At 35.2% G+C, this 21,499-nt stretch overlaps 1 protein-coding gene across 2 annotated transcripts; it reads right to left on the bottom strand.

The window, feature by feature from the left end:
• Positions 1-1,864: 1,864 nt before the first annotated feature.
• On the bottom strand, positions 1,865-20,039 carry LOC306856417 (protein FAM219A-like). Of its 2 annotated transcripts, none has more exons than XM_079395698.1 (6): positions 19,801-20,039; positions 12,717-12,816; positions 9,758-9,860; positions 9,212-9,292; positions 6,770-6,839; positions 1,865-5,272 (listed from the first exon to the last, which is right to left on the bottom strand). In XM_079395698.1, the coding sequence occupies exons 1-6, from the start codon at positions 19,858-19,860 to the stop codon at positions 5,114-5,116; spliced, it is 573 nt and encodes a 190-aa protein (XP_079251824.1). In that variant the 5' UTR covers positions 19,861-20,039; the 3' UTR covers positions 1,865-5,113. The 2 variants fall into 2 exon arrangements, with proteins under 2 accessions (XP_079251824.1, XP_079251825.1); XM_079395699.1 differs by having other exon boundaries at positions 6,785-6,839; positions 19,801-20,035.
• Between the last annotated feature and the right edge of the window lie 1,460 nt (positions 20,040-21,499).

Here is a 21,499-nt window from a genome sequence, read left to right as displayed (position 1 = left end):
ACCAGTCATAAGGGTCAATTTTTCAAATACATCATCTGCTTTGAAAGATTTTCACTTAGTTGTATCTCGGCCAAATTAATATTTGTCCTATCCTAACAAACCATACATCAATGGAAAGCTTATTTATTCAGCCTTCAGATTATGTATCTCATCTTCAAATTCAAATAATTCACCCTTATGGCTGGTTGTGTTCCAGGGTCACAAATAGCAATACATCTAAAAGCAAAAATATATACAATATTATGCATGGTGTAAGTTCTTTAATCATGGAGAATGAGAAATAACAGTAATTGCTGAGTATCGACTGCAACCTTGGAACTTTACATCAATACGCTAATCATATTAAGATTTGCTGCCATTTGTAAAACTTGAAACTTTAAAAGTACAATAGATGTAATGAGATATTATAGCAGTACTAGCCCAACATGGCCCTAGTTTGAGACTGGAACTCACCCAAAGTCCACGTTAGATTTTCCTCAGTGTGGAAAAACGATATGTCTTGTGCTCTGAGCAGGATGTGATGTCCTAAGCATGGCCGGGACAAGGCTTAGAGCAGGGATGGGCAACTTCGGTCCTGGAGGGCCACTGTCCTGCAGAGTTTAGCTCCAACCCTAATCAAACACACCTGCCTGTAGCTTTCTACTGATCTTGAAGACCTTGATTCGCTGGTTCAGGTGTTTGATTAGGGTTGGAGCTAAACTCTGCAGGACAGTGGCCCTCCAAGACCGAAGTTGCCCATCCCTGGCTTAGAGAGACCCGCAGGTAAGCCTAGTGCACCATCTGGCCCAGACGGGATAAAGCCAGGCTAATCAGCCCTCTCCTCCAATCCCACACAACCTACAACACTTCCACACCCCGCTTTCCAGTTGTTACAATTTCCTGTTTTAAACGCTTATTTTGTTTACTGTGTTGAGAGGTGCTGAAATCGCGTTTGGTCTCGTACTGTATCGCGTATCTTGTCAGTGTGTGCACTTGCTTGGCCATTTTTAGTTGATAAACAGGAAAGTGGGTCCAGCTGAATTGAAATGGTGATTTGTTGGATTGGTATAAAAAAGTTATTATACCGCAGCAGCGGTCGCGGCAGTCATCGTGTGAAGCCTTCTTAGTGTAAAGACCGAAGAGTGTAAAGACCATCAACTCTACCGGGCAGGGACACCGGCAAGGAATAGAAGTATCGCTTTTTATTTGAGTTTTTTCATTTATATGTTTAGTATTGAAATGTTGTTATATGCATGTGTCAATTTTATTTCATTTCTTTATTTTCTTAAATATGTGGTAGTTGTAACTTTTAGTTTTAGTTACTTTTTCTTATAAGTTGCTTTGGACAAAAGCGTCTGCTAAATGACAAAAGTAAAGTAAAAGTAAGTCACTGAAGTCCAAACCCCAAAATTGGAAGAAATGTGGTTGAAGACAGGAAAGAGCCAGTCAAAAGTTGACACACCTACCCATTCTGTTTTATGGCTATTTTCCTATTAGTATAATATAATACTCACATCACCTTCATTTTACCTTCAGAGTAGCTGAAAAGGGTTGACATTTTTGTTGGACACTTGCTGGCTGCTTTTTCTTCACTATCTCCTCCAATTCAACGATAAAAAAAAAAAAAAAAAAAAAATAGTAAAATAAAACTAAACAAAAGTCAAATAAAATATTTCAAACAAATACAATTTAATTTCATAAGCATTTTTTAAAATTAATTTCTTCTTTTTTTTCTGGTAGTGTACACTCTAAAACAAAATGGTGCTATATAGAACTAAAAGTGGTTCCCCTATGATTACGAGCCAAAGAACCACTTTTAGTGCTATATAGCACTATTTTTTTTTTGAGTGGACATATGCATAATAATACGCAGGACAAGGGTGTTGCAATTGTAATTTCAGATGTATTTACTGATATGATTCACTACACAGAACAACAAACATTATTAAATACTGCTATGGAAACTGTTCATGTCTTTACAATCATATTTATCGACAGAAGGGGGAAAAACGTAGGAAAGAAAATAAAACAAAAAACAAAATGTTGAACAAAATCCTGTACATCAATAAATTAAAAACATACCACTGACAATAAATAGCAAGACCCATTGTATAGCTTGACTTAAGGCATGTTCTACTTCAGTGTAGTAACAGAAAGTGAATTAGGCGTTACACAAGGGAGTGTTTATTTTGAACCAAATAACCAAAGCAGAGACACAGGGGATGACAGACATCTTCATTCATCACTACAGTCTTACGGCACGTCTGTAAAGTTGCATGAGAGCTTAGAGACGGTGGGCTTAAGAGAACTTGCCATTGAATTTTCCATCTATTGAACATATCTACGGTAAGTCTACTGAACAGGCATTCTGTAGTTTAACTATTGCTACGCTAAGGGCTATACCACTGAAACATGGCCATAACTGGACATTTTCCCTTGTGGAATAAATTAACAATGGCATTGGCAAATGAAAACATGTGTAATGCTCATGCTGGTGTCAATAACACCTCAACATACACAAAAATACTGGGTGAATGCACCTTTACATAGCAGTGTAGCATGAGATATTTGTCTGCATATTAATATAATGAATATATAAGCATTTGGGATATGGGCTTGGGGAGTTGTTGTGTTTTGTATCCATATGAGAAGCAGTAAAAAGAAACTATGTAACTGGCTAATGTCATCACACTGTTCTAAACAAGTTTTAAAATGATATACTGATCCACAATATTCAAAACAAAAAGCTTGTCAATTCATACATCAGATCCACACTAGTGTTCAAAAGTTTGGGGTTGGAACGATTTTTTTAAATGTTGTTGAAAGAAGTCTCTAATGCTCACCAAGACTGCATTTATACAGTAAAATACAGTTTAAAAGAACTGATTTCTATTTGAATATAGATTTCAAAGTGCAAGTTATTCATATGCTGCAAGTGTTGAAAACGGTGGAAGCTTGTTTCAACAACAGGTAGTTAATAAAAGTAATTGCGACTTTGTAATCGCACAATTCAGACTTTTTTCTCACAATTATGAATTTATGTCTCAGTTATTAATTTTTTGAAAGAAAAGTTTAAATTGTGAGGAAAAAAAAAAACTCAATTGCTAGAAAAATCTGAATTGCAATAAAATTGTCAGAATTGTGAGATAAAAAGTCGCAATTAACTTTTATTTTTTTCATGGAAGAAAAAAGCTTCCATAGTTGTGCTGTTGAATATTTATGTGGAAACCATTTTGTTATTGTTATTATTTTCTTATTCTATTTTTTTGGGGGGTTAAAACAGAAAATTAATTGAAAAAGACATCTTTTAACATTATAAATGTCTTTACTGCCAGTTGAATGCATTCTTGCTGAAAAAAATTAAACTATTTGGAAAAAATAAATCCTACTGACCTCAAACATTTGAACAGACAGTAGTGTATAAAACAAAATATTACATTACTATACTATTATATTGTAATCTCTCTTCATAGATTCTCTTAATTTGCCAAATCAGATGAAAACTGGAGTGTTACTAAGGTTATGTTCTTAATTACAGCTGGCAATGGCAACTGGCTGATGACGTACACGCAAGATAATAAGGTGCTCTGAAAGTTGCACAAAATAAACAACAGTTGCATGACAAAAAGACACAAATACTGTAGAGAACAGTACAATCTTCAAATCAATGCAAGGACCTTCATACTATGAGTGTTCAATGTTGCTTATCATACGTGATTTGGCCACTGACTGAAACAGCTGAGATGAATTTATAAAGACGTGTGTAAGAAAAGGCATCAAATTGAAGCAAAACAGCAAACGCAGAGCATCCTGTTCCAGAGTACTACACTTAATGTCTCACAAATTGGTATTGCACTTTAAAATTAGTGTAAAATTTATTTTGAATGCAGGCCATAGGCATTTCAGGCCTGTTCCAGCTATAAAATAAAGAAACAATGCATTTTGGCACAAACTAGATTAACTAAATATATAGTATTTTTGTCCTGTTAATGACAGAGATTATAGGATATGTATCTGGCAGCTGCTATTATCTTCAAGTACATCAACACAAGCTTTCTAAGCTTCCTAATAAATTGCAACAGTTCTCAAAACAAAGAGCTCTCCAAAATGAAATGCACTGAATCAGAAAATTGTACCGAATTACCTTGTTTGTCCTATGTAGAGGTATATTTTTAATGATTACAATTCCTTAGTCTGTTGAGTTTGTGTGCAGCAACTCTGACCGAAACCTAATGATAAACAAAAAATATGTTCAAAAAAGTCTCTTAGTAAACACATCTTTACTATTCAATGAGATTTCCCTAACTTAATTGCATCTGCTGTCAGTTTTCGTAGCAGATCAGTGTCTCAATTTAAGAGTATTCCCCTCATTAGTGTTTGCTACAAAGCTACTCATAATATATTAATATGTAAGTTTGCAATGAAAATGATCTGAGAAACAAATTCACCTGCTCACTATACACTCCCTTTCATTAGAAAACAAGCACACCTGTCCTAATAACATCAGAAAACATCAGCTAAACAAAAGTGGATATTCTAGAGCAGTCAATCCCAAAAAAAGGAGAAAAAAGTTGATTTTGCTTTGATAAACCTATAAACAGAAACTGAGTTTAAATAAAAATTAAATCATTAGGGCTGCCAAAAGACATTACTCTTCAAGCATTTTTTTCTCAAGTAAGTAGGCCTATTATATAAGTTAAAAGCAACACATTTCTCGTTTAGTGTAAAGGGGCCCTTTCTGATGGACTGTGAGGATATTTAAGACAAAAAAGGTTGGGAAAACTGTTCTATAGAAAGATGAAATGTTCAGTTTTGTTCCATTTTAAAAGATACTTGAGCAGCTGTATTCTTCTAATGTTGCACCATGCATTTATACACCCCAACGCATCTTACAGCTCTACACACCTTAGTCTAGCGCCCTCTGGTGATACAAAGACTCGCGTCCTACCATAGGAGGAACCAATGACAGTTACATACTTGTGCATTTTCATTCATCATGTTTCCCTATTTTATGTTCATTTCAATACACCCATTCTATTGTTTTTAAGTTCTTTAGTAGTTAATCTACGCTGAGGGTGCTAACTGTGAGCTTAACCCACAAGGTTGGGACTGGGGGATTCAAGGGAGGCTGGGGTTACTGAATTTGACAGGCTGTGGAGGAAGTGGCTTGGCAGCACATGCAGGTGGGGTTGACTGATTTTGGGGGGATGAGATCAAGGTCTTCATCATCTGGGATTTCATCCAATCGGTAGCCATCCTTCAGCAGCTGGATGTTTAAGTCTTGGTTTATTTGCTGTAGCAAAAGAAAAAAAAATAACAAAATGGTTAGTTATCAGAGAATTTATATGCATAGACATACAGGTGCATCTAAAAAAATTTGAATATCGTGAAAGTTCATTCTTTTTTGTAACTTATTTCAAACAGTGAAACTTTCATATATTCTAGATTCATTACATGTAAAGTAAAACGTTTCAAAAGTTTAGTTTGTTTTAATTTTGATGATTAGCGCTTACAGCTCATGAAAGTCAAAAATCCAGTATCTCAAAATTCTAGAATATTTCCTAAGATCAATCAAAAAAAGGATTTGCAAACAAGTAAAGTTAAAGTTCTTTAAAGTATGTTCATTTATGCACTCAATACTTGCTCGGGGCTCCTTTAGCACAAATTCCAGCATGAAGTGTGTTATGAAGCAATCAGCCTGTGGCTCTGATGAGGCACTATTCAGCCTTCAGCTCGCCTGGATTGTTGGATCGACTGTTTCTCATCTTTCTCTTAAAAATATCCCATAGATTCCATATTGGGTTCAGGTCAAGCATGTTGGCTGGCCAATCAAGCACAGTAATATCATGGTCAGCAAACCACTTGGAAGTGGTTTTGGCACTGTGGGGAGGTGCTAAAGGAAATCAGCTTCTCCATAAAGCTTGTCAGCAGATGTCAGCAAAATCTCCTGGTAAACGGCTGCATTGACTTTGGACTTGATAAAACACAATGGACCAACACAAGCAGACGTCACGGCACCCCAACAAATCATCATTGACTCCGGAAACTTCACACTGGACTTCAAGCAGCTTGGATTCTGTGCCTCTCCAGTCTTCCTCCAGACCATGATTTGCAAATGAAATGCAAAATTTACTTTTATCTGAAAAGAAGACTTTGGACCACTGAGCAACAATCCAGTTATTTTTCTCCGTAGCTCAAGTAAGATCAGAATGTATACTGTAGGGATGGTCATTTAATGAAACTCAAATGTAAATATATCTAATATTTTGAGATACTGATTTTTGACTTTCATGAGCTGTAAGCTCTAATCATCAAAATTGAAACAAAAAACTTTTGAAATGTTTTACTTTACATGTAATGAACCTAGAATATAAGAAAGTTTCACTTTTTGAAATAAGTTAAAAATATATATATTTTTCATGATATTCAAATTTTTTGAGATGCACCTGCATAGTTTTTAGGTGAACTAAACTTAACCTTTAAAGCCTCTTAGAAGCCACTTTAGAAAAAATGTGATGACTTAATAAATAACTAAACTAAACTATACAATAAAATGAAATATAAAATAAAATAAAAATCTAAAAATATAATTTACAAAAATAAAATGTGTGATTACTTAACTAAACAATAAAATGAAAAATAAAATAAAATAAATATTGAGGCTACTGTAAAGTTGCCACTGAATTAGCAGTTAATTTATTTTAATTGTGTACTGTAGAGACCAGTGTAAGTCTAACAAGATGGCAAAGGGTTCAAATAGTAAAGTGGCTTTATTTCAATGCATAAGTACCTTTAGACATCTCACCTCAGCTGAGGAATATCCAGATGATGAATATCTTGACATATCGAAGTCATCGTCACTAAAAGATAACAGGAAGTACACAGTCACAAACGGGCACCTTTATTTCAGACAAACAGCTACAGACCAATGAAATCAGCCCTTCTGCAGCAGTTTCGAGAAGAAATGACTCAAAGACATAAAATAAAGTCTGCACACAGATCTATTGATGTATTTCAAATTTATCTGCCATATTGAATGTTGATTTCCCTCATTTATTTTTCAACATGCGCTATGATGATTGTAGTAATATTAGACAAATTTGAATAATTACAAAAGAGACTTTTAGTCACAGTAGAGCAAGAGAGAGAGAAAATGCGATGGTGACATTTCAGCCAAATTATTTTATCAGGAAAAACCAACAGTGACAATCTGGAGCCTTCTGCTGATTGCTACGGTAATTACAAGTTGTTTTAATGAAGCTGAGCTCTCCAAGAATGAGTACAAGCATGTGATAGACAGAACGCCTGAGCATGTGACAGACAGTGGGCGTATGTACTAAATGTCAGGGGATGAGTGTTACATACAGCGAGGCTGAAATGGAAAAATAGAACCAGAGAGACAGTGAACGATGGGCGACCTAAATCATGACTTAATCACAACTGCAGGCAGCTGAAGTCACAGAGATCCAGCAGACAGCTGGCAGCACAGAAAGCATTAAGTTAAGAGACCCATCTGTGTGAGACGCTGCACGCTGTGCCTGATCATCTGAACCAAACAGCAACCACGCTATTATGGCTGAACACATACTGTGACACATCTCATTACAGAAGGGTGTAGGCTACACAAATGATACCGATGATTTCAAGTGCTTTGGACTTTTGTCAACAAACATGTTTTCTTGCTTTTTTTCCAACTCTCAGGGCAGGAAACTTAGAGACGAGGCAAATCCTGACTAGAATTATATTGTAAATGGTGATTCTGCACTAAGAGCATGTCATAGTCAGGAATCCTTAAAGGGACAGTTCACCCAAGAATTTACTCACCCGCATGTTGTTCCAAACATCTATGAGTTTCATTCTTCTGTTGAGCACAAAAGAAGATATTTTGAAGAATGTTGGTAACCAAACAGTAGAAGTCAATAAGCTGTTTGGTTACCAACATTCTTCAAAATATCTTCATTTGTGTCCAAAAGAAACTTATACAGGTCTGGAACAAGTGGAGGGTGAGATGACAAAATTTTAATTTTTGGATTAACTATATTATACAGATTAAAGGGAACATTTCATTAAAAAAAACTTTTTTACACTATTTTTTTAAATAAAATTCACTAATTATGAAAAGGAAGCTGCAGAACACATCATTAAGAAAATGCATCACAGTTCACGTTTGCATACACTATTGTTCAAAAGTTAAGGTCAGGACTTCTTTTTAGAAATGAAAACATTTAGCTGTTTTCAACACGGATAACGATAATTCAAAAAAATCCTTGAGCAACAAATCAGCATATTAGAATGATTTCTGAAGGATCATGTGACACTGAAGACTGGAGTAATGGCTGCTGAAAATTCAGCTTTGGCATCACAGGAATAAAATACATTTTAAAATATATTGAAATAGAACAGGTAATTTAAACTGTAATAATATTTCACAATATTACTGTTTCTACTGTATTTTTTTCAAATAAACGCAGCCTTTGTGAGCGTAAGAGACTTCTTCTTCCAAAAAAAATTAATAAATACTGACCTCAAACCTTTGAAAGGCAGTGTAAATATTAAAGGTGAAAAAAAAACTGTTTAATTATTAGGATCAGAGAGAGGGAAGACAATGGTCATGTGAAAATAAATCATTAAAAATTATGTTAATAAGCAAAAAAAAAAATTATTGCATTTTTTGTTTTCACTTTTACATCATGTTTACTTAAAGGGGAAAAATAGCAAAAAAGTATAGAATATGTCCACTTGAAGTGAAAGTGCTTCCTAAAGTACTGCAAAACAGAACCAGATAATGACACATGCGTTTCTAGACTATTTTGTTCATATTTAATAGGGGTCTCTGCTGTGATGGATGAGAAAATCTCTGAAGTGACTTTTTTTTTTTTTTTGTAAGAGCAAATGTTGATTAATTTTGTCTCTCTTTGCCTTCAGGAAAGCAAATTAATTTTAAATCCTTTATGCTTTGCCAGTTTCTCATGCCAGTCTGAAGGGCACCAGCTTTACTCGCTTTAAAATTAGCTGGTATTTTGATTAAATGTCAGGTCCTTTTTAGATGGAGATGGCTGGGGTTGCGTCTGCTAGGAAAATGGCACAAAGCTTTAATTAGAGGATTTATTTCCATTTCTCTGCATTTGATACATTCTAATCCTTCCCTTGAAGTGAAGCATTCAGAAATATTCACAAAAGAATTCTACAGCACTTCCCAGAGAATAATAAAATTATGTTTTAGTGTGAATACCTGTCAGTGTCCAGTGCTACAAGCGGCTTCTCATCTGGACTCTGGTCTAAGGATGAATAGCCTTTATTAGGGACAACCAACCTGTAATAAGAGTAGAGAAATGGAAGAGACTGTCAGACCCGCTCAATCAAACATGTACATCTAAGCTTGAATGTGAAGATCATCTTTTGTTCCTCCTTTCTGGGACAAGTTAATCTCTGGCCCTCAGGCTTTTAAAATAAGCAGGCCTGTGTGCAGCTAATCTTTAGGCCTAAAGCTGTGCTCTAAACCAGGCCTGCGGACGTTTCCTCGCATTTGAGCTAATCTTGACAGGGCACTAGGGACTGATGGGATGGCAGAAGTCCTCATAGAGACTGCACTAACACTAATTAACATTCTGGAAAGCTTTCAAATAAAGCTGCTGTTTATAGGATTTGATGTTGTTGATGTTCATATTTTTGATGTACTAAACAAATCAACCATTATTATGAGGCCATAAATTAGTTTTTTGGACAAAAAAGGGACAATAAACATATATTCTGTGGTGTTTCTCAGTTATTACTTCACCTTGTTCTGACCATAACGTTATTTTTCTTGGGCTGCTGATTGACTGGACTACCCAGAGTTCCGTTCTTCACCGAGCCCTTCCTTGCAAGCTCTCGCTGTTTCTCTACCAAAAGAACAAATTCAAGACAAATGACATATTGTAAATCTTCTATTAATAGAACGTTCAGCATTAAAAATGCAACCAATAGCGATGGTGCGATCGTAATATTTGCATACAGAATTGTTATTGGTCTTCATTCTCATATTAATTTGCATACTGAAGACTGAGTCTTCCTTGCATAAATGTAATAAACTGCAGTTCTTTTGAATCCAGATAAATACCATGGCAACACACAACGTTTTATAATGCGTTGAGACAACAGTCTTATTAATATTCTCCATTCTGCGTGGTTCTCTGGCTGTAGAACTGTTTCTTCAGGCGTGAAGTCTGAGCTTGACTTCTGCGTGACTTACACACACTGATCTGTGTGTGTGTGTGTGTGTGTGTGTGTGTGTGAGATTTCTCTGCGGTGCTACAAGTAATAAGGCTGTCAGAGGGAGGATTGTAAAGTGAAGTTTAATTAACAACAGCAACTGCTATATTTCAGGATGCCCTAACCAAGCAACACTGTGATGTGAGATACAGATGCAGGATAGGAGAGAGAGACGGCGGAAGAGAGGGCTGAGCAATAAGCAATGTTGTTTTTTCCTGTTATTTGTGGGGAAGATGACAAATTTTTATTTTAAATATAATTTCTCTGCCGATACAGATAACCGATTATTCAGAATGATATCGGCCGATACCGTTGCCGATAGTTATGTGCGAGTTAAAAATTTGACGTGGTCGCATTTGTGCCAGTGCATGGTCTGTTTTCAAGATTTCTGATCATGTGATGAGAGTGAGAGAGGCGCTTTCAGTGAGTGCTCTTTGTGTAAGGAAAATACTGATGAAAGGATGGCGGACAGGATGGAGGATTTGGTTTTCAAGTGAAAGTAAAATAAAAGACTGCTTCTTAAACCAGAGAAGGTGAACATGTTGGTTTTGTCTTTGCTGTTTATCTCACGTTACGCTATGGAGGCTTTCTTTAATTGTTCTTTATTTATTTGATTCCTCAGTGTTGCCTCCTCTTATTCGTTTATGTTAATTACATTATATAACTTAGTTTGTAGCATACTGTTTTGTTATTGTTGTACTTTTTCGGCTTGCTGTGATAGACAGTGTTGGTGGTGATACCGGTGTTAAGCTGCAACACCGGTTACATCACTTGCCCACCGCGGCACTGTCTTTTAGTTTTTTTATAGTAATAAAATTAATTTAGTTCAGTTAGAGGACACTACAATTAAAACTGAACGCGGATGCTCAATGCAGTACACCGAACGAACAACAGTCGCGCATCACAGATCAGATTTCATTTATCAGTTGAGCTGACTGACACGAAGAGTGAGGTGAAAAAGACAAGACAACGGCGGAAGGGTTTCAAAACGAAATGTAAAAGCACCTGTTTTAAAAAATATTTTGGATTTTGGATAATGGAAGTTTTTTTAAACATTCGTTTCCCATTTATTTGGTTCCATAGTATTTGCTGATTTTTATTTTATTTAAACTGTGTATTTTTTTTTTTCCCCATTATTTTGCATCAAGGTGTATGTCGTCCGTCCTTCCAAACATTCTTATTCATTATGCTGATAATAACGTTCTAAGTTTTGTATACCTATTTAAACTGTGTAAGTTATTTGTTATTTTATATTAGGCATAGCGTGGTGTATTTTTATTCATTTTGTTGATAAAAGTTCTATGTTCTACGTTGTATTTTGTTGTTGCTTGAATTGAATTCAAGCAATTGACGCCGGATTGCTGCGAATATAAAAGTGAAATTAAAATGCGCACAATGCTTTTATACGCTATTTAAGCAAAGGAAAGTGAGGGAAAGAGGGAAAACTCAAACAAACTAAAAACAAACAACAATTGATACGGAACCGCCGCTAATTTAAAAGTGAATGTAAGATGTGCATGGCGCTTGCAGGCTATTTAAAACCGAAGGAAAGCGAGGAAAAGAGGGAAAACTCAAACGACCATGATGATTGAAAATTGTTTTAAGTAATTGAAATGGCAGAATTAAAATATAAATGACTGAAATAGTACTTTTATATAACTGAAATTTAAATATCTGAAATAGTACTAACTTGAAATAAAAAATAAATTAACTTATAATAAACTAATTAGAAATATTTTTAAAAAACTTTCAATTAAAATAAAAGCAAATAAAACATTAATAAAACTTAAACACAAAAATAATATACAATAAAAGATCATATTAATAAATTCTGCAATAGTATAACACTGCATGGTTGGTAACAGACTACCAATAATAATTTTAATGTTATTGTTGATAAATGATAAATGTATAAATTTTGCATTATACCAAATTACACATTTTTAAATTATTCTATTAATTATTAAATTATTACCAGTGACACAAAGTAAAGTAGATTGCTTTAAATGAAACTGCGCATTAAAACTTTTTTATTTTTAATATTAAAAAAGATGGTCCAAAATATGGATGACTATTTAGATGCTTTTGAAACGTGACAAATTATATAAGGATATAACATTATATTATATGAAGTATATTATATTATATATTATATAAGATTTTTTTACACAGAAATGAATTATGCTCATGTTTCAAATTTCTTTGTAGAAAAGGAGAGCCCAAAAAGGCTCCACAATTGTATTTAAAAAGCTGTAGATACGTTATCTGAGAGAAACATTCAGACTTGAAGACTCATTACACTCCTGCTTATCGAAAACCAGAGTCATCCATTTCACACGGCCTACTGCTAATCGCTTCTTAGCTCTCGCTCCAAACCGTATGCTTCACAATCACAATATCAAGTGGGAAAATCAATACAGTCGTTTTTACACTCAAATGAACAAATTACACTGGTGACGATATGGCATCAGATTAAAGTGCCTCACCGATCTTCACTTGTAGAGGAGAGGGCTTGTAGTTGATGGCGACTGACTCTGATTCTCTCGTTCCGGTTTCAGCCTCCAAAGTGGACGTTCCTGCAGGATCCTGGAGACAAAAACACAATCACACTTATCAGGTAGATGCAACACTACATTCTCAGGGCAGATGCTAGATATTAGCAATGTGAAAACTATACAATTCCAAAATTGACTAGTTGACAAATGGATTGTGAGGAAGTTGTGGTTTCAGAGTGTAAATCTAGAAAACCCTTTCAAATCTGAATCCGTGACTGTGTAATGTAGAAAGGATCCCTCTGGTACAAAACTCCAAGCATGCTCAGTGTGCTGATGAAAAACAGACAACAAAAATCGGACTGGTTGTAAATAATGGCATCTGGCGAGGCAGGCTGTGTCTCAAGGGTGTTGATTTTACTGGGGTTGGGTGAAATAACACAAGTCAGCACAATGTCACCGGAACGGGTCATTTTAATACATCTCTCTCAAAACGTCTCAGATTTGCTTTCACAGCTGTGCTCCAGCAACTTATTGATTCTGGGAGCAGAGATAGATGTAGGAACTATGTAGTCGAAAACTCCCAATGTACTGTAAAGCTACTGGTTATTATCAGATTAATCCTGATTTTGCCTGAATTTATCAAAGGTTTTTTTCCTAAAAACATGAAAATATTTTTTTCTGATGGTTGACAGTATTTTCTGATTAACGGAGTGATAAAAAGAGATATCCAAAATTTCATCTGTAAAAAAAAAAAAAAACAAAAAAAAAAAAAACCTGGCTTTATCCAATGTTCAGACTTCTCTTCTGGAAATATATTATATTATTAGTGCATATTTAATTAGATAATGTGTTATTTGCATATTTAAACCATTAGGAAACTTGTAATGCTGTAAAAAAAATATTTTGTCATTCTTAATGTAGTCAATGGGGAAGTAAGAAAAATTTATAAATTAATTTATTAGTTCATTTTAGGTATGTCTTGCCTTATATAATAATGAATAAATATTTATTTTATATTATTTAGTCTATAGTCATGGCAAAAAAAAGCTAACATAATACACTATGGTACAAACCTGGCTTAACCTAAGCCCTCTCTGGTTGGTTGCAGTTATTCATGAGATTGTAAAATGCATTATAAGGTGCATTACAAGGCATAATTAACGCAAAGAGTTACCAAAACATCTATTGACAAAATTTCTGAACAAAACTGTAGTGTAAAATTAAAAGTATGAGAGTCCAGTAAAATAGGTTTAGTAGTCAAAGGTCTCTTACAATATGCAAGTCTTGATTCTTTATTCATTTCTTTTAGAAATATAATGGCACAACAGTTGGACAGATGGATAGACAAATCTCACTGTCTTGTTGTACAATATAAAATTTACAATAATCCTTCATTACTACTCAAAGTCCGAGCCAATACACACCCTCCTTTCCCCACAGCCTCTTTTCTGCACAGCTACTTGGTTGAGAGATGGATGAAAGGAGGGAGATTCTAGCTGTCATAGTAACCGGCTGGTACTTCCTGCATCGTTGGCTCAAATGACACCAGGCATGTTTTGTTGCTCCAGCCTTCAATACATAGGGTCGGAGAGCTCTGTGACATCACTCGGGACAGGGAGAGGCAGAACAGAGGGAGCTTGTGGGAGGAATGTTGACAGCACACCCAAGCTGCCTCTGCCAACAGAGCGCCTATTATGACCTAAAAAGCCTGCTTTTATTGGATGTGGCCATCTGAGAGTCTTTGGGCCGTCATCATGAGCCCCTAGAGCCATACGATTATAGCAATGCTATGTTTTTGGTGAAGTTCATGACACCAGATAACTAACCGAAACATCAAACCACAGACACCAAACAATCTGGTCAGTAGATAGAATGGTGTGAATTGTGAAACGCAAGGGTTTTCAAACTTTCTGATGCCACAGACACCCAAGCATGATGATAAACTTAATCTGAAAATATAAGGGCCACTATATAATTTCATGTGTAAACAGTATTAATAAAATACTATAAAAGTGTAAAATTGTATCTATAAAATATTGTTTCTATATCAAGTTGATAAACTTGATATAGAAACATAGCAAAAAAAATTACACATATACATACATATATATATATATATATATATATATATTCAAATAATATAATAAAATATAATACAATATATAATAAATATATTCAAGTAATATAAACTACTATAGACTACTAAAAATCTATATAGAAATATTTAGGAAAAAATACAACAAAAAGGACAAAAGAGTATAGCACACAAACTACTAAAACTAAAATCAAAGTGAAGACTAAAAATATAAAAATGAAACACTACTAATAAAATATAAAACATTTGTAAAATTGTATCTTTAACATTATTGAATTTCTATATTAAGTTGACAGATTTTTTGTATCATTATGTATGCATGCATATATATATATATATATATGCAGGGCTCCAGACAAAAAAATCGAGTAAGGAGCCATTGGCTCCTATAAAAGAAAAACTTAGGCGCCAAATTATTTTTTTAGGTGCCACAGAATAAAAGTGGTTTATTTTATTATTATCATTTTATTTTTCCCCCCTATTTTAACATTTCAATCATTTTGTCATGTGTTTATGTCTTATCTTTTCTAGGCTTTATCAGCATTTTAATCCATCTTGTAGATGATCAGGTCGACCGGGGGACTAAGGTTCACTTAAAGTGTGAATTAAATGTCTTTTACAACTTGAAATGTACAGTCACAAAGAACTGTTCGTTACACAGAATCTGTACCAATATCATGGACCATAAGCATCACTTGGCAACTGAGTGCAGTGCATCCTATAAATGTTGTCACGTCTTTCACACATTCAGTCTGTTTTTCTTCATTAGTAAAATGCAATTTTATAGGAGGAGTTGAATCATGTACAACAGAATAAGTAAAAATATTAATATGCAACAGCGCATGAATATAGCAAAACGCTCCTCTTTATAGTTATTTTTCTAGCTGACTGATGAGTTTATGGACACTGAGTGGTTATTCTGAGGTAAATGTATTACAATGCAATGTTTACAAGCTTTATACATTTCCTCAGTTTGAAACAATGAGCTTTTACATAAAACATTTCAGTAAGTTGTACTATAGGCTTTCTTATTGCCTACCTTTTGATCATGTTCATTTCATACTATAGTAGTAAATCGAAATATATAATGGGTTCACTTGCTGCTTTAACTGAGGTGCTAAAGAGATGCGCCTGCGCATTAAGTGCGATACTCTCCGCTCGCGCGATCCGGACGCATACACGGACCGTGTGGACGCGGGGTACTGGTGTTTATATTACCGAAAGTGTGCGCTTGTCGTCCGCATTAAAGAGCACCCAAACCGCATCATTTGAATTTCGTAGCATTTTAAAGCTGATACTTTGTTTATTATAAAGTAAGACAGCACAAAGCTTTTTGCGATTACTGGATGGCAAGTGCGCTTCAAATAACAGGAAGTCCATGCATTAACAGAACACAGCATATAGACTAAGATCTCGATAAGAAGATCGACCGGACAAGTGTAAATGCATCTGGTTGTTGAAACCACATATGGTAATTTTACTCCTCCCATAATATTAAAATAATAGACGTGTGAGAGCGTTTTATAGGCTATATGGCATGTTATAGTCAGATATGACAGCGCAATGCAACAAGCATCACCGCGGATGAGTAGCGGAGTATTTCTTCAGCAAGCGACGCGCAAACTGAATGAACCAGAAAGTAAGCCGCAGACGCTCAACACACAATCTTCTTCATTAAAAGTAGCGAGACTAGCCTATCTTTCCAGTGCTGATGCCGCGCGCTCTCTTGATATTGAAATTAGCCGATAATTAATAAAATTATCCATTGCTTTCATTGACGTGAACTCCGTTATATTTGCATATGAAGCGGGAATTGAAGAACGGATTTATATCCGTTGTGCGAAGACACATTTATGTGGCCAAGTGTAAATGGGGAAACGTTTTAACAAATCATATAGATATCCGATCAGAGAAAATGCATGAAGTGACAAGGTGTAGCCTAAACAGGCCCTTTCAGGTCTCTCTCACTGCGTTCAGCAGACTGTGTGCGGCAGAGACGAGAAAAGATAACTCTTTTCAGTAAAACTTTGATGCGCATCGTCTTATGTAAGTTTAATACGTGAACATAACAAAAGATGTGAGCGCAAAACAATCGGGAAAAAAGTCCTTTCATGCAAATTATATATAGTCGCCAGTGGCGACCTCAGCAAAAACTTCACTCGCAAATTAATATTTTTGGTCGCAAATGCATTTTAGTCGCAGTTTGGAGCCCTGTATATGCATATATATATATATATATATATATATATAGCACATAGCAAAACTACTCAAATCAACATGAAAACAAAAAATATAAAAATGAAACCTAATTCAAATAACTACAAAAACATAATATATCATACCATAATACATAAATAATACTAAAATAACACTGATATACCTAGATATACACCATTTCAGAACTTTTTCACTGAGCACCTATCAGCAATATCAAATATTAAAATGTAATATTAAATGTCTGACATTAACAAAACAAACATGCTTAGCTCATGTTAGCAGTGACTAAATGATGCTAAAACCTTTTGAGGGTCACTATGTAAAACAATGACCCACAACACAAAGAAATCTACTTGTGGAACAAACGTGAAGTAGACTTGTTGTTGAAGGAAACCTCTTTGCCCACTGATTCAGTCATGGCATAGTGCCAGCTGTAGGCCTGGCAGGGCTCTCACAAACACTTTAAGCTCAGCACCAGCTAAAGAGACCAGCGGTGGATTGTGGGTAATAGCCCAGCAGGATACCACCTAGCTACTGAAGCATCTAATCATATTCTGGACATAAAGTACATTGTGATTCATCTTCATCTCCAGCTGTTGCTCATCCCCAATGTAATTTTTATTTTTTCGAGCTTTAGGACACACCTTCAAAGCAAGGTAATGCTTCACGTCAACATAAATTAAAAAATGCTATCTGTCTTTGTGGTCTACAAAGGACTGTCTTGAGTAAACCGATGTTATTGAGCTTTCCAGACAGCCTTTGTTGGACTACATAGACTACACAAATCTCAGAGCAACACCACAAAGAACAACATCAAAGTCATGCATATTCCACCAGCTACATGTACAACTGCCCGTGAAATTTATGCAATGTCTACTGGAGAAAACCAAGCCTCAGAGCATACAGAACCCAATCTGATGCAACCCTAATCTCTCGTCTCATTGTTTAAAGCTAATCTACAAGATTAAAGTGATAAGAAATCTATAGGAACAGAAACACATATGCAAGTCTGCATTGATCTAGAGTAGTGCAAGTCTCGCACATCCACAAAAACACATCAAAAACAAGATTACCATGATGAATCCATTGATACATTGTAGGTCTCTGTAAAATCTCTCACAAGGACTAATTTTGTCCTCAAGAATGTCAATGAGAAGGTCAATTTTTAACAACACGAAAAGATTATAGATTAAATATAGATTAATGGCATCATGTGGGACCTTATGATCTGAACTCCAGGATCTTTATGCCCCTTCTGACCACATGTCATGTCAATATGGCATTTTGGTGATGTTGGTTGATGAAGGAGATGAAGATGAGTGAATGCTGACACAGCTGAAGCAATGAAAAGGATTGGTGGGATTATATGACAAAATGTACTCTGGACCAATCACAGCAAAGCGTGATCCAGATGATAGTGGTTAATCAGAATACCAACAATAACCAACTGATATATATAATTAGTAACAAATATATTCTATATATTATTATTTATTTATATAAAATAAAAGGGATGGGTTCCATCTACTTCTTAAATTTCCCACTGATTTAAGGGGTATTTACTGGTTAGGGTTTGCGTCAGGACAATGTTTGTTCGACAGGAATGATGTTCTAGAACCAACAAAAGATGTTGATCCTGGAAACTGGCCTACTTGGCAAAATTACAGTCACCGCAAACTGTCAAGCGCTGGGGTAGCTAACTGTTACTGCTGCCCTCCTTTTATCCACATGGCATTCTGAAATTAAAACTAGTCATTACTAGCCTTATTTATGTGACCTAATAGACTGTCATCTTCATCTGTGTAAAGTACAACAAATCAGAAAGCCAATAACTAGTAAATTCATAAAAGGAAGGTGTATTCTTCTTTCAAAAACAGGAGACATATTGCAGTGGGTGTATGTTCTTTTCTGCCCACAGAAGAATGAATTAGCATGAGAAAACACAGTTTGTTGTATAGGGCAACAGCTGGGGCTTTGGCACTTTGGGAATAGTGGGGCGCCAATGAAAAAGGAATGACATTATCACTCCAGACCATATCTCACTAGTCCAGCATATTCTAAAGTGCACACTGCAGATAATGCAGGCCTACTAACTGAATTAAAGCATACTTACTTCACTGAAAATCAATGTGTTTACACAAGCTCTAAAACAAATAAGACATTCAGGAAATTCTAGATGTATGTGTCTGCTCCTACTGTCTGACTGGGTTGACGAGTTCAAATCTACTCGAGTCATGTACTTTCTGGATTGTATTGTATTACAATCTGTGTGCTTTCTTAGAAGTTAAATTCTACAGATGTCTTGTAATTTTAGTTTGAATTATATTTAATGTAGAAATTCTAATTCAATTTAAGGGACTGGTTTGGCTCATCATAATGTATCATTGTGTGGTCCTGATATTACCACACACACACACACACACACACACACAGACAGACACACACACACACACACACACACACACACACACACACACACACACACTCCAGTGCAGTTCATTTGTAACATTTATGCTATTTGATTTTGTAAAGTAACAATTTCACATAATCACTCAAATTATATTAGTAAGAGCGCACTCGTTTGGTTCTCGGCGATTTCCGGTCCGATTCAAACTGAATCTCAATAAACAGCGCAGACCGATTCATTGAAAAGCTCCGATTCAAAAGAACGTATCAACCACGAATCGGACAGCTAATAACAAACAGCCATTTCTGTCGGTCAAAAATAATATCATGTATATAACTTGTGTTGTGAGAGCTTACCAGCAGCTTCATCTCTGGATTTACTGGTGGCACTTGAAATCTGTCAATTTCTTCCATCATTTTGATAAAACGTCAGTCTTGTAAAGTAAAGCACAAATGCTCAAGGAGATATCCTAATTGAAAAACGCATTTATTCACTCTCTGGGACGGTTCAAAGATGCCAAGCTCTCCAGCATCATCTCTAGTTGTTTTCCGCTATCTGGATATTACCAGTCAGAGGTGACTCAACAGCAGCATCTGACTTCCGGGTCCTGAACCCTCCCATAATGACGTGCCGATGAATAATTAATGAGCTGAAAGTTCGATTAGATCGTGCAGGAAAAACAACAGAATCCATAGCTAATCGTGCAGATACTGTTATCATAATACTTTAATACTTCTAAAATATGACTTTTATTGTTTATTATTATTTATATGAATGAATTGTCTGTTGTGTTAAATACTGCGGTTTATATTTTGTAAATCAAGTAACAAAAAATGGCATGTGGCAACAGTGTTAACAAAAACACTTTCTGCATGTGTCAGCTTTTATGAAACTTGTGTCAATGAAAAACTAAATACGTCTCGCTATCACCATCTTGTGGTGTTTTAGGCAGGATTTACACGCCTTTGCGTGACTTTTATTTTGAAACAACATCCACAAGAATAATAAAAATAAAATAAAAACACCCACAAGAATCCAGTCAAGTCTCTTTTTTATTATTATTGCAAATTGTACATAAGACAGGGAACATCAAACAACATAAGACACATTCACCATAAATAATACAAATAATCAACATAAATAATGATTATTATAGTCTCTTTAGCGGTCTGCAGCAAACCCATAAACTGTATAAAAAGAGCGAAACCTTGATTTTGTTGATGCCAAAGATGAGAAATAAGTAGGGATGTAACGATTACCGGTTTGACGATAAATCATGATAAAATTACCCGCGGTTAGTATTACCGTTTCATATTTTAATTATCATTAAAACCGTATTCGATTACCGTGATTTAAACAACTCGCGATAAATAAATACTGTCCAGCATAAAGCAGAGTTTTCAGTAACAGTCTCACGAGCGCACAGCAGCACAGTAGTTTCGTTCTGAGTGAAAATAGGGCGGAAAAGCTGGGAGGTTTTAAAAGAGTGCTTAGGGAATTATACAAATTAATATATCAATGAATTAATCATATGAATGTACCTCTGAAGGATCTGACTGTCTTCAGAAACAATTCGATGGCATTTTGTTTTCATCTTCGCTCCATGTAATACCTAAAGGAAGTGTTCGCGGAGTTCACAGGAATCAGCTGTAATTCAGCTTTTCCATATAAAGCGCCACCTGCTGTCAGAGACTGGATTTACAGACACTTATTTACATTCAGCCTGTGTGCAGTTTCTGTCTGGCCAAAAAATTGACCAAATTTGCATGACCTGCTGTAAATTTTAACCGGTTGATGAAAAACAAACTTATGTACATTTAAACAATTCAGATATGCTATATTGAATTATTTATGGAGCAGATAAAATACATATAATCATTTATTAATTATTTTAATTTAACCCTTTTCTTTAAAGGCTGAAATGTGTGGTCTACCTTTTATGTTAAACTTTTTCAAAGCTTTATTTGAACATTTACATTATTTATTTGAACATGCTATTAAACTGGTGTCAGTCAAATTGTCATTTAAAATCCAGACCTCACTGGTAATGTTATT

This window comes from Barbus barbus (assembly GCF_936440315.1).
Source record: "Barbus barbus genome assembly, chromosome: 36".
NCBI classification, from domain to species: Eukaryota; Metazoa; Chordata; class Actinopteri; order Cypriniformes; family Cyprinidae; genus Barbus; species Barbus barbus.
Note: the sequence above shows the minus strand (reverse complement) of the source record. Positions and strands in the feature narration are given on the sequence as shown.